This window comes from Coturnix japonica, chromosome 5, assembly GCF_001577835.2.
Source record: "Coturnix japonica isolate 7356 chromosome 5, Coturnix japonica 2.1, whole genome shotgun sequence".
NCBI lineage: Eukaryota > Metazoa > Chordata > Aves > Galliformes > Phasianidae > Coturnix > Coturnix japonica.
In genome coordinates this window covers 4,437,743-4,450,211 of record NC_029520.1, presented here as the reverse complement: position 1 = coordinate 4,450,211, position 12,469 = coordinate 4,437,743, and the positions used below count along the sequence as shown (strand labels likewise).

Here is a 12,469-nt window from a genome sequence, read left to right as displayed (position 1 = left end):
AAGGGTATCTATGAGAGGACTCACCAGCACTGAGGCTTCCAGTTGAGGCTCACCACAAAAACTCCACACAGAAGCAACCTCCAGAAAAAGAAACTACCTTAGTGGTGGTCAGCCCTTAAATGGGATCTAGGGGAGGTGAAGTCAAGCTCCACCCTTCCAGGAGCACAGCTGAATTACCTTCACCTGTGCTCCCACAGCTGACTCGTCACTTGCCTCAGATGGTTAATCAGAGGTTCAGGCTGTGATCAAGTGTTTCCCTTGCAGGATTTAAGACTGAGGATTCAGCAGAGGTTGATACTGGAGTATTGCATTATACTATGTGTACTAACAAAGGAGATTAATGTTTTAACTGGCTACTCTCAACATTCATAGTTAATTGGGAAATCCAATCTGTCGTGGGTTTGGTTTCCCCACAGTACCCAGTTCCAATAAATACTCTGGTGCCATTAGAAATTACATTGCACAAGTCTCTATTAAACAAAACATTTCAAGATGTAAAACCTTAAAAAGAATAGTGTATTTTCTGCAGAGGCTGTCCCCTGAAAATTAGGTTGGGTCGGTCCAATTTGTTAAGTATAATTTGAGATACTTAGCCTGAGCAAAGCACTTTGTCATCTGATTACTTGAAACAACACATCAGAGGAAACAAGGTGAACTACAGAGGGTCTTCAGTCAGAAGAAAAATCACCCAGGTATCAGGCGCTTCACATTTGTCACTGTGGCCATGAAACAGCCTCCTTTTAGCTGACTGACTTTAATTTCACCCATGCTCATCACCCAGTACCCAGCTTCCGCACATGCTCATCCACTAAGAGTGAGAGCCAGAGAGTGGGAGGGCGGGGTAACAAAGGGCAAGGCCAAGATAATCCAGTTTGGATTTGAAGTTCAGAATCATCAGGCCTGATGTGAAAATATACACAGCTACTGCCTGCTCTGTGTGCTGTGCAATTAAAAACAAGACTCTATCTTTTGGAGCCGGGAAAACTTCCTCACCCCTGCACTGGTTGTTAGTTTTTTTCTTTAGTATCTCACCTTTTATTAAAGGTGCAATGGGAACGTCTTCAGTGTTTGACTTGGTGTTACAAAGAAGGGAGCCTCTGAAAGCCAGAACCATTAGGCCTGAGTGAGCTGGATGAGGGCTCAGGGGTTAACAAAGCAATTGTGGGCAGCCATCAGGCAGAGAGGGTAGCAAAGATGCTGGACACAAACAGGTGATAAAAGCTGATAAGAGAGATGACAAAATTAAGAAAATAAAGAACACCGTTATAAAGATTTATAGATCAGCTAAAGCAGAGCAAAATAAATGAAAACAAACACTGATAAAATAGAAATGGGGCATCAACCATATAAACAGATAGGAAACTTCAATGCTTCTGTGTAGTACTATGACACTGCTTTGTTTACACCAGCATTGACCTTTTGCTCCCAGAGAAGTTTATTAACCATCTTGGTCTTTCTTTGTGTTGCTTTACTCATCAAGAGAAAGTTGTACGGGGTTGATACTGATGAATGGCTATTTCAGAAAGTCAAGTTATCCTTGACTAGATGCAGATGGCCTAGTAAAAAATGAATGCTGCCAGCAGACATTGTCTTTATCAGTAGTAAAAGTTCAGCAGGGACTAGACTTCCTCATCTCTGGCCAGAGAAACCCAGCCTTCTGTTTCAGCACCATATCACATATTGTCCTAATGAATTCTTGTAACACACTGCAGCCCAGATAAATATGCTTATATTAATGGGTTTTGGCAGTCTGGGGCATGGTACAGAATTGACACAAGCGTTTGGATTCAGCCTGAAGCAGACACTAGGAATTTACCCAGCTTAGAAATATTAGACTGTTGTTAGGTTGTTTGTCCTGTGTGCTGACCTTCAGTATTGCACGCCACAGTTCACTCTTGCTGGACTGCCTTCATAAAGGGGAAGCATGCAGCATGCCATGCTGACAGCCTGAAGCTCAGGGCAGAGGGAGAAAGCAGCTCCGTCACTAGAAAGTTTCATCCATCCCGCAGCAGTATGAGCACTAATCTGAGATCCTGTTTCTAGCAGCCCAGTGGACAACACTCATTGCAGGTAATTCAAATCCTGCTGCCATGTGGCTCTTGCCTTTCTTTGATACCACTCATTCTTCCTGCCAGTAATAGAAAGAAAGTGAGGGAAAGGAGCAGTGAGTGATTTATGGTGAACTTCCCTTCAGAGCATGAAGCAGCATTCTAGGCAGCCTCAAGGACAGCAGGATCTTGGCCTTCAAAGAAGGCCCCAGGCAATACCAGAGACAATTAGCAACCAGATCTTAAAAGCTCAAAAGCCACCCAGATCCACTTGGAGAAAGGCTGCGAAAGCAGTGACAGCACAACTCTCAGGATACTGAAACACTTTGTGAGCTGTGTTACGTGATATTCTTCAGCTCCCACTGCTGCTTTGCAAGCACTGTAACTGTTGCAAGTTAGGAAATTCCATCGGGCAGCGGGTGTTCCCAGAAATGCAGCTGTCCTATAAACAAGGAAACCTTCCCGGCTGAGCCACCTAGTGTCTGAAAATGAAAAAGCTTCCAAGTTCTTTGTTGGTCTGGATTTCTTAGCAAGCAGCAGATAAAAACCTCTTTATTTGCATTTACAGTGTACCTTTGGTGCGGCATGAGGCCCATAACTTAAGCTAAAAAGCTCAATGATGTAGCTAAAAGTGTCAGAGACCCTTCCAGGAAGGAACATTAAGCAGATGCGTTTCCTAGTACAAAAGTACTAGTAGAGCACATTCACAGGGACACGCGATTTCCCAATAAACTCTGGGGCAGGATTTCTTTCCAGGCAATGGGGTTAATTATTTAATTATTTATTAAGCTGTGTGTTTTTCAACGTTTCACTCAAATGAATGGGAGTTCTGGAGCATGACTCAGAGAGGAATGAGACATAAAAAGAAACTGCCTGAAAATAAACACAGTTGTATTTCCCTCTTGCACCACCATACTAAGGAGTTTCCATGCCCTGTGTGTTTCTTTAATCCTCTGGCACCAAGAGAGTACGTTTCATGCTGGGGAAGGGCACCTAGTTTTGTACGAGATCCATCCAGCCATTCATGCCAGGATGATCGGGCAGATCTTCCCATTACTGTACAGCTTATTTTTGCAGATTAAGATCTCAGCTCTGCAAGAGTTAACCAGGATATAAGTAGCCTGTTTCACATTAAAAACAAACAAACAAAAAAACAAACAGCGATGCTATTAAATATTTACACCTACATGATATGCACTTATTCATCAGTACTAAAGAAGCCTTGCCTGGGTCTGTACTTTTATCATCCAGTATGTTCAGTGCCTTTAAACCTGTGCATTTGAACCCCTTACCTATGGTCTGCAAGTTCTTTATGGCAGCATTTCCCTGAGCTCCTACAGTCCCCAGCCCAAAACCTGTCCGTGTTATGTGTGGCTTCCACAAGAATACCACCTTTCAGACCACCCTCAACACTCAGAGCCCTTTCAGGATTCAAAGCTGGCATTTCTGATTGGATTTCACACTCTATGGAAAACTGTACTTCAATTAATTGATGCTTTGGCTTATATCCAACGGCCATGCTTATCTGGGTTCCCTCACTGCCATTATTTAAGAACCTCTCTGTGCTGGTGGAGCCACATCAGCCCATCGGTGCAAAGATGGTTTGAGTTGGAAGGGACCTTAAAGATTATCTAGCTGATGGCCAAACCAAGCACTTAAAACCCAGCTTCATCAGGCTGCTATTTGAAGCCACGGAAGTTCTGCCAGGATATTTTATGGGAATTGACAGAGGCTGTGCTGGCAACGTCAACGTGAAAGTATGCAGCTTAGTACAAGCAGAGAAGAACATAATCTCTGTATATTTTGTCTTTGACTCATTTGAATCATATTCCAGCCAGCCCTGTTGTTTCCTATATTATAAGTAGTCTCTCATGAAAACTAAAAACAAAAGTTGTGTTTTGGGGTTGTTTTGTTTTTTTCCTTTTAGTGTCTCTGTATTAGCTCTGAGCTGATAACTTACTACAAAACAAGCAGTTACAGCCCATGCACCTGAGAGTACAACCGTTGCTACCTGCCAGGCTCAGCTCCCTCTCAGACTGCTCTGCCAGCTTCCCAACACCCCTCGTGGTGCACTGCAGACAGCCCTGGTACATCTGTCTCCCCAGAACACCCATAGCCGTCCTGCTCCTTGCCTGCAAAGCTGGGCTTCAGAGCCCTCTCCAAGCTATTGGCCCACCGTGCCTGTCCTCTGAGTTATCTCAGCTCTGCCCCCGGTTTTGTCACTGTATCCTTCAATCCTCTCGCTCCCCATAAAAGTGTCTAGCTGTCTCTTAAACTCACTTTACCATTTGCTTCTTTGACCTCACTTGGCAACTTATCCTTGTGTTTATTATTTGAGGTGGAATAGTTCTGGCTACATTCCTGGTTTTACTCTTAATTGTCTAATTTTTAGAACGGTGTCAGTGGGGCTGGGATTGGGCTTTGTTTTGTTGTGTGTTGGTTTTTTATTAAACTCACCACTTTCATGACCAGATCTTCAGTTTCAGTAGGCTCCTTTGTGTCATCTCAACTTCCAGTAACTAAAAGGATCCTATCGAATCTTTTATTGGATCTTCACAAATATTGCAGCTGGATCTTCTTCTCCATTAGTGCCATTCTGAACTGCATACATTGCCTTTAATGACATCTATGTTAACTCATGGAGGGAGCGGATTCCTAAAGTGTGGATGAGTTTCCCAGCCTGACACTGAGTAATTCCCCCTGCCCATTCTTGCCCCCATGTACAAACAGGGTTTGAAAAGGACTGGGCAGCATAGGTCTGACCATCATCTGACAACGTACCTCTGCCAGCTGGCTGCCTTTGTGTACCCACCTCACTATGTGCAGGCAGCTCTGAGGTGTAGAGCTGCGGGTATCTTCTTGGAGGCACTCAGTCCACCCCAAAGCCTTGGACTGGATTTACTGACAGATCATACTGATGACTGGAAAACACTGCATGTGATACAATTTTCTCAGTGCCTGCCTGCAGGAGGAGAAGGAGGAAGAAACATTCATTTAAAGCACCCACCTGTGTCTTCAGGACTCATCCTCAGTAGTTGTAGTGTTGGTTGGTGGAGTAGTTTAATGAATCCTACTAACATCCTGAAACAGATAGGCCAAGTTGGATTGGTTTCTAATTGACAATAGGACTGCCTTTGTGTTGTTTGCTTTACAGCAGCAAATTCACATCTTGGGACGTACTTTTTGGTCACTGCAGTTGGTATTCTTAAATAATATGAAACGCACCAAGAGTACAATCAGGTGGTTACAGTCCAGGCGTGTTAGGTCTTGAGTTTTCAGCAAGCAGAGAGGACACTTGGTTGGATTCATCTACCTTGAAAAAATTGGTGCAAAGGAATCCTTGATTCTTGGCTCACAACATGAGAAAGAACTGACATCATGTTCCCTTTCCTACCCAACATGTATTGTCCCTCATGAAGTGACAAGAAGAAGCACAGGTGCTACTTATGCCACAAACATTCTGAATTATGGCGGGTGATGAAAGCTACAGAATACAAAAAGTACGTCAGTCACAGCAGACATTTGACCATCAGCCAAAATAACATTGCTGACTAGTTCCAGTTTACGGACACAGGTCAGAGGCATAAAAGACTTTCTCTGTTAAATGTGGGATTGAAACTTTTCCAGAGAGCTAAGGATACTTGTAAGATAGAATAGTGTGCAGTCCCCTCATCCTTCACTTGGAGGTCAAGCTCACAGAAACTCAGGCCTCTGAGCAGTTTCGCTTGCCACAAAATGAAGAATTGCATGCTGCAAGAGACAGCACCTGGGGGCTGCTTCTGAGAAATCCATGTAGCAAAGCACTTCAGTAGAGGTGGCTTACCTTGCTGACAGAATCATGGAAACAGGAAAATGAGAGGGAGAGACATGAGACACCTCATGACAAAGGCTGTAAAATGACTAGGAATAAGAATAAAAAAGACCTTCTAAACATCACTGCTGTCTTCACTGTAGTCGTAGCATCGGAGGACATAATGAGCATCGAGCAAGTGAGCAGCAGCAAGTGCTTTCATTGAAAAAGGGGCAACAGCAGAAACGAAGGGACATACTCTGTCACTTGTCACCCCACACTTCATTTTTTGTCGCCGTCTACCATTGTTATTATTTGGCATGCTGTTCACCAAGCAGAACAAGTATGGATGTAGTTATTTACAGGTCACTGGAAGCCTGGTCTACGCTGCAGCGGAGCTTTGGTTGTATTTCACCAAAGATAGTTTTATTTATGTTTGACTAATGCAGGCACAACTGGAGGCTGATTTTTCTTTTTTTGGCTTTTAGTATAAACACTTCTGGCAGCTCTCTACTTTGGGTGCAGGCTGAAGAACATTGTTTCCTAGTTGCAGAACACTGCTGGGTAAATCAGAGGACATAGTTATTACGACTGAACTTCTCTCTCGAGAAAGAAGGAGGAGTTGCTTTATTTTTTAATTCTGTGCAGTTTTATATACACCATTTACTCCAAATATTTGATGTTTGCCACACTTGTTATGAGTTTCTCCAGAGAGATGCTGTCTTTTGGCAGCAAAAGATAAAGTTGACTGATACAAATGAGTCACAGTACCCCAACAGTAATTAACAGTGATGCAATACCCCAGCGAAAAAGAGGACTTGAAGAATTAACTGTTGAGTTTTCTTGACGATGCAGCTGCACTTTAAGAGAGAAAGCTCGACCCATCATAGAACTCCATTGTGTACATTAGAGAAAAAAGCTTGGCAAGATACATTAAAGATTTTTGCTAAAGAGATACAAATATTTTGCAAGGTCAAAGGGCTCTCAGGCAGGCTGTACTTACTTCCAAAGAAAAGCAGGCAGTATGACAAAGAAACAATCATTTTTTGTTATCTCCATTTTCACACTTCATCATGTAAGAAGGACTGTCTTTTTCAACCTGCTGAACTGATTTAAGCCGCCCTAACTCTAAGTTAACTTTCAAGTAAAAGTCACTGCACAGCATCCTAATCTTAGAAGTTATCTGCGCTTATGTTTTCAGCACAGTTCTACAGAAGGCCAATACTTTTATAAAGTGGATTTTACTGTCCCTTGAAGTTCATATACAAATCTTAGAGCTTTAAAGAAAAGGAAGAGTTTTGTAAAAAGACAAACGATTGAAGCAACTGTTTTACAGCACAATATGAAACTTGACACTGTTTTCTGCTGCCAGTATGATTCCCAAGTGAGATGGATAAATTGTGGTCAAGACCTGGACAGGTTAACTAGTGGTCATCAGTGCTGGTGGTACCTTTATATACAAAAAAAAAAAAAAAAAGAAAAAAGAAAAAAAAAAAAAAAAAAAAAAAAAAAGAAAGAAGGAAAAAAAAAAAGGATTCTATTGGACAGGGCATTTGAAATTTAATACCAGACATGAAACAAGACATCTGTTGGACTCCCATTTGTTTCTCTTCGAATGGGCTTTAATTGAAAGCTCAGTGAAAAATGCAGGTTACATTCTTAGTGTTATCAATAGTTTGTAACAGCAACAACATCAGAACAGTGATGCATCTAATATTTATACAGTTTCTAATTTTAGATGTCTAAGAGCAATACATTATCAGATATATATATATATACACACAATTTCAAGCAATTAAAAGTAAATAATAAACCCCTCCTCCCAAAACCCTGAAACAATATATTTCCTTACACTAATAATGCCTTTTTCACATATACTTGACAAAGAGTCTTTTTAAGTTACTTATCTTAAGAGTAATCTGTTAATGGAGATCCTGGACCAGCCCCATTAAAAGTTCAGTTTTAAGTTTATACAGCTTGCTAAGCCACATAACCAGTGTGGCTTTACATTGTAAACAAATCCCAAATGTCTACAATGATTGGAATCACTTTTGTGTAAAGGAGATCTGTGCATCTCGTGATGGAATAAATTTAAAACAAATACATCGAAACAGAAACAGAGGGAGAGAAATAGGGTTGTTTGATGAATAAAACAGTTTGGGGGGCAGGGGGGAATCGATTATGCAATTGTTTCAAAAACAAGTTAACTTAATGGTAAGATTCTTATTTTCTATACAGAGGTTCTTGTCCATCTAGCACTGGCTGCTCTAGAAATAAGAAGTTCCTTTAAAAAAGAGTTGATCTGTAAAATTCAGAAGCATTGCTTCCATGTTCAAAAGTTTGCCTTTTGGCAGTATGACTACGGAGTTTACAACAAGTATCCCAGGTGATGTTTCTGTTTCATCCCGCTAGGACAGCATTTGGAAACCTCAGCGTGTGCACCAAATCAGTAAGAGTGAAGCTTACCTTCAGCGGGCACTCATCACCCTACCCATGGCGGGACTAAAAAGAGCACAGTATAATGTGCCTAGAACAGCTCAAGCAAAAATAAAACCAGAAAACTGGAAACACCTACAAAATGTAAGAACAGCTTAGAGCAATCTTGAAACTGCGGTAATCTTGCTCATTTTTTAATAAAATAGAAAATAAAAATCTTTTGAAGTTATTGGATAGGAAATTCTGTTAAGTCCAAATGGAAGCTGAGCAGAATCCTACTGTTTAGTTAACTTGTGTCAAATGGGATGCGAAGACAGCTGCAGCTTTCTGACAGAGGTGATCGAAGATGGCTGATAAAGTCTGCAGTAGCTCATAATGTCCCATCTGGTTTATTCACTTGTTTGAAATGCCTAAAGGGCCAACTGCAGTTTAGTCATGTTCCTCTGGTGCATGTTGTGATGACGGACTAATTCATCGGACCTGGCAAATTTTTTTTGACAGCTGGGCCATCGGCAACTGAAAGGCTTTTCACCTGTTAACAAAACACCCTGTTATTAACTGGGAAGACAGCTTGCCTGGGACATTGCTATTTCTTCTCTTTCTGCAGCACTGGGAGAAGCAAGGCTGATCTCCGTCAGGAAAGGTGTGCTGGGACACCATGAGAGGGTGTGAGCATGCCCTCAATTACTGCTCACCTCAGCACCCGGTGCTTTCTTACAGCTTGCTCTGCTGGTGTTTAGCCACAGCCTTTGCAGGTGAGGCACAGCATTCTGCAGTGGATCATTCCTGAAGACAGGCCCGTACTGGACATCCTAGTGCCGCATACACGTTACTCACAGTTCTTGGATGAATCAGCTTAAAAGTAACTGGCACCTACAGAAGCTTCGGTCATGGCTTTGACCAGGAGAATCGTGATTATTTAGAGCTTGACCTCTAGTCAAGAATTTTTCCTGCAAGTTCAACAAGTTTTGCCCAAAGTTATTTGAAATTATGATGGTGAGGGTGGTGAGGGTGAGTGAAGCAATAATTTGCTGAGCCAGACTGAAAGTTTCCCATTACTGCCTAAAGAGATTCCTTTCTACACAAAATTTTAAAGGACCAGAATACTTAGTATTTTTATTGCATTCCCACGAGTATAAATAATAGCCACTAAAAATGACCCCAAACAAAGTGCTTGCGATTTTGACAAGAAATGCCATCACCTTTTTACAGTTTAATCTGCTGTCTCGATTCTCTACAACATTATGTGGAATTTCAGGACTTGTGTCTGATGCTGCAGGAATCCTGCTGGAATGCTTTCATTAGCTCAGAGCAGTGCCTGGTGACTCCTGTTCCTTTTAGACTTGCCTTTTCTTCCCCCCAGCTCAAGATAGATGTGGTATTTTATAGTAGGTTCAGCTCTGGGACAAGACTCTTCCATGCCGTCTTACACACCTCGTGCTCTCCATCTCAGGACATAATAGGGTAGGGTAGTACGAGCTCCCCCAGCCATCTTCATCCCTTCTTTGCCTCACCCTTTGTACATTTCACAAACATCCAAATTCAGGCAAAAATGAATCTGGGAGTGGCACCAATGTTGTGTATTTCTGTTTGCAAAATCCCATGCAATAAACAGGTCACATAAAGCAGGAGAATCTATGTAAAATCTATTTTATCCACATGACATATATGCTGGCAAAAGCATCAACCATCTCACATGGGTGCATAAAACAGCATAGGACAAAGCCACTGTGGTCAGAGCTACTGATAAAAATCACAGAATATACCAAGTGGACTTCTCTCATCTCAGCAGCATTTGCAATCATCCTGTGAGCCGATGTGAGCTGTGGCCAATGTTCACCCAACTACCACCACAAATGCAGGTTTGCTGTTTCACAAGCAGCGTGATTGTCCACTCACAGCAGGGGCAACGACCTGTGAATTCTGGGCAGGGCACAAACTACCTTATGCAGTTTCCCTGTACGGATACCAGAAATCACTTCTTGATTGCTATAAATGTAGATTGGATGTGGGGTTTTTCTTTTGGATTCTTTTGTTGCTTTTTTACAGCAAAGACTGATTTTACAGTAGACTTGCTTGTGGAGACAAGAGAGCAAATAGTTGAAAAACTGACTGACTTACATTTAATCCCACAACAGATAAAAGTTACTCGCACTACACTTCATCAAAATTTGACACAAAACAAGTTACCAAGTTAAGTATTTTGTTGCAAGACTTAGAGAACGTAAAAGAAAGGAAGGAAGCTACAGCACAAGATGGACATGAAGAATCGCCAGCCATCATTTGTGCTTGGTTCCTCTCAGGTTAGGTATGTTTTACAGTCAAAAGAGAACAACATCCAGCTTGCCATCATCACAGCAGGAGCAACTGGGTTGCAGAGCTCGTACAGAACCTGAGCTAGCAGGGCTATGGGGCTATCAGCGCTCAATAATGGCTGCTTTCAGCAACAAAGGCAGTATGGGCTTGGATTGCATGGAGCAAGGAAGAACTAGAAAAGGGAGATCAGTTTCACTTGAGAGAGTTATTCTTCACTGACTTAGCTGGCCTAGGGTAAAAAAGTTACTGAAGTCAGGAGAGTACAGAGTCCTTCCATGAATTAGCAGAGCAGCTAGAGGTAAAATCTGAAGGGGAATGTAGTTTCTCCTAACTTCCTAACATGTGGTAACCACTGTCATTTTGTCTCCATGAGAATGTTACCTCTTGATTAAGAAAATATCTTTCTTCATGCACATGCACTGAACCCAGGTCCCACAGTTCACACAGAGAACTGAGAAATACGGATATGCTCTTTATCATCTGCAAGTTGCAAATGCTGATATTGCCACTGCTTGATGCATTTTTCCAGCTGGTGCCACAGAAAATGCCGTTATCCTTAGATCAATTGTTTCCTTTATGAAAATTTCTTATTTATTTTTGCAAGTCTTTAATATGTGTTTTTTTATGGTCATGAAGAGAAGAAAGAATCCTTAGCAGAGGAAAAAGGATTTTCAAGGTCCTGGTCAATCAGTAGAGAAACTGAATCTAAAAGGTTGAACTCAGTATGGAAAATACTGTGATGTCTAATAACATGACAAAATGCTTCGTAAACAACAACTTCATAAAAATACTGCCTATGCAGTGGAAGGGAACAGAAAGTGTCAGTTCACAAGAATAACTCTAAAACTTAAAATACAAATGATGCTGCAGTTGCTTCTAAATGGTGTTTACATTTACGTGAGGGCAGAGTAGACTAAAATGCCTGCTATTTTTTTTTTTCCACGTATTGCTATGAAATATTATAGTTTCTGCACAAAGGTCCTTGAATATCTGAGTAAGCTTTTACTTCAGCGTCTGTCCATATGAGTTTGCAAAAGGCACTCCTTTTATCTTCTGGAGAGATTATAAAGCAGCAGCAGCAAGATCTTTGCCATGCTACATTGCATTAGGCTCAAGTGACACTTAGGAGAAACACAGGTAGGCATGAATACTTTAGATTACAGACCTTCAGCTGCAGCTGGAATTAAAATTTCTTTCTCGTAGGTTTTTTCCAGCGAACACAATAGATGCAGTTGACATTTGTGGGCTGAGGCCATGATGTTCATTTCACTATAGCTAACAATATCTTTTACCAAGCTGAAGTTTCATGACAAAAAGCAAGCACGGTTTTAAAAGCCACTTAACTCCCACTGTAAAAAGTAACCATGATATTTAGGGAATATAGTCATACTGGCAAGCCAGCACACTCTGATATTTTTTTTGATGTTTAGAATATTTAACACTTGTTAAGAAACTTTCTAATCACGTAATCTACAACAATATTATTTTAAACTTAAAAAATAATGAAATATAAATGTGAAGAAAAGTTTACGCACTTGTTTTACCTGTATGAGTCCTGGTATGAGTCTTCAGATGATCAGATCTGGAGAACTTTCTCTGACAGGTTTTACATTGGAAGGGTTTCACACCTGGAGAGAGGGGAAAAAAAAATCTGTTTTTATAACCCAGCAGCTTTTGGGAGGCTGAATGACATCAGCTATTTCCGAATCTTCAAAAGAGTGGATTTTTTGTGGTGAAATAATGGTGAAATGATAACCTAGTAAATGATTCACCAAGAAGGACTGCTGAATCTACATAGGACTCAGTCCTGATCATGACTGCTGCTGCCATCTCCATTGGACGATAACAGCTGCTATACACTTTCCTACCTATTTTTAGC

General features: G+C 41.4%; 1 protein-coding gene across 8 annotated transcripts in view; it reads right to left on the bottom strand.

Annotated features, from left to right (window-relative positions):
- Window positions 1-6,442: 6,442 nt before the first annotated feature.
- WT1 (WT1 transcription factor) overlaps window positions 6,443-12,469 on the bottom strand; it is a 32,627-nt gene continuing 26,600 nt past the window's right edge. For 4 of the 8 annotated variants that reach the window (XM_032444725.1, XM_015863500.2, XM_032444726.1 and 1 more), the window contains 2 exons: window positions 12,126-12,218; window positions 7,439-8,806 (listed from right to left, as the gene is read on the bottom strand). In XM_032444725.1, coding sequence (XP_032300616.1) covers window positions 8,685-8,806; window positions 12,126-12,218 — 215 coding nt within the window. In that variant the 3' untranslated portion in view covers window positions 7,439-8,684. The other 4 variants (XM_015863505.2, XM_015863501.2, XM_015863502.2 and 1 more) reach the window with 4 other exon arrangements.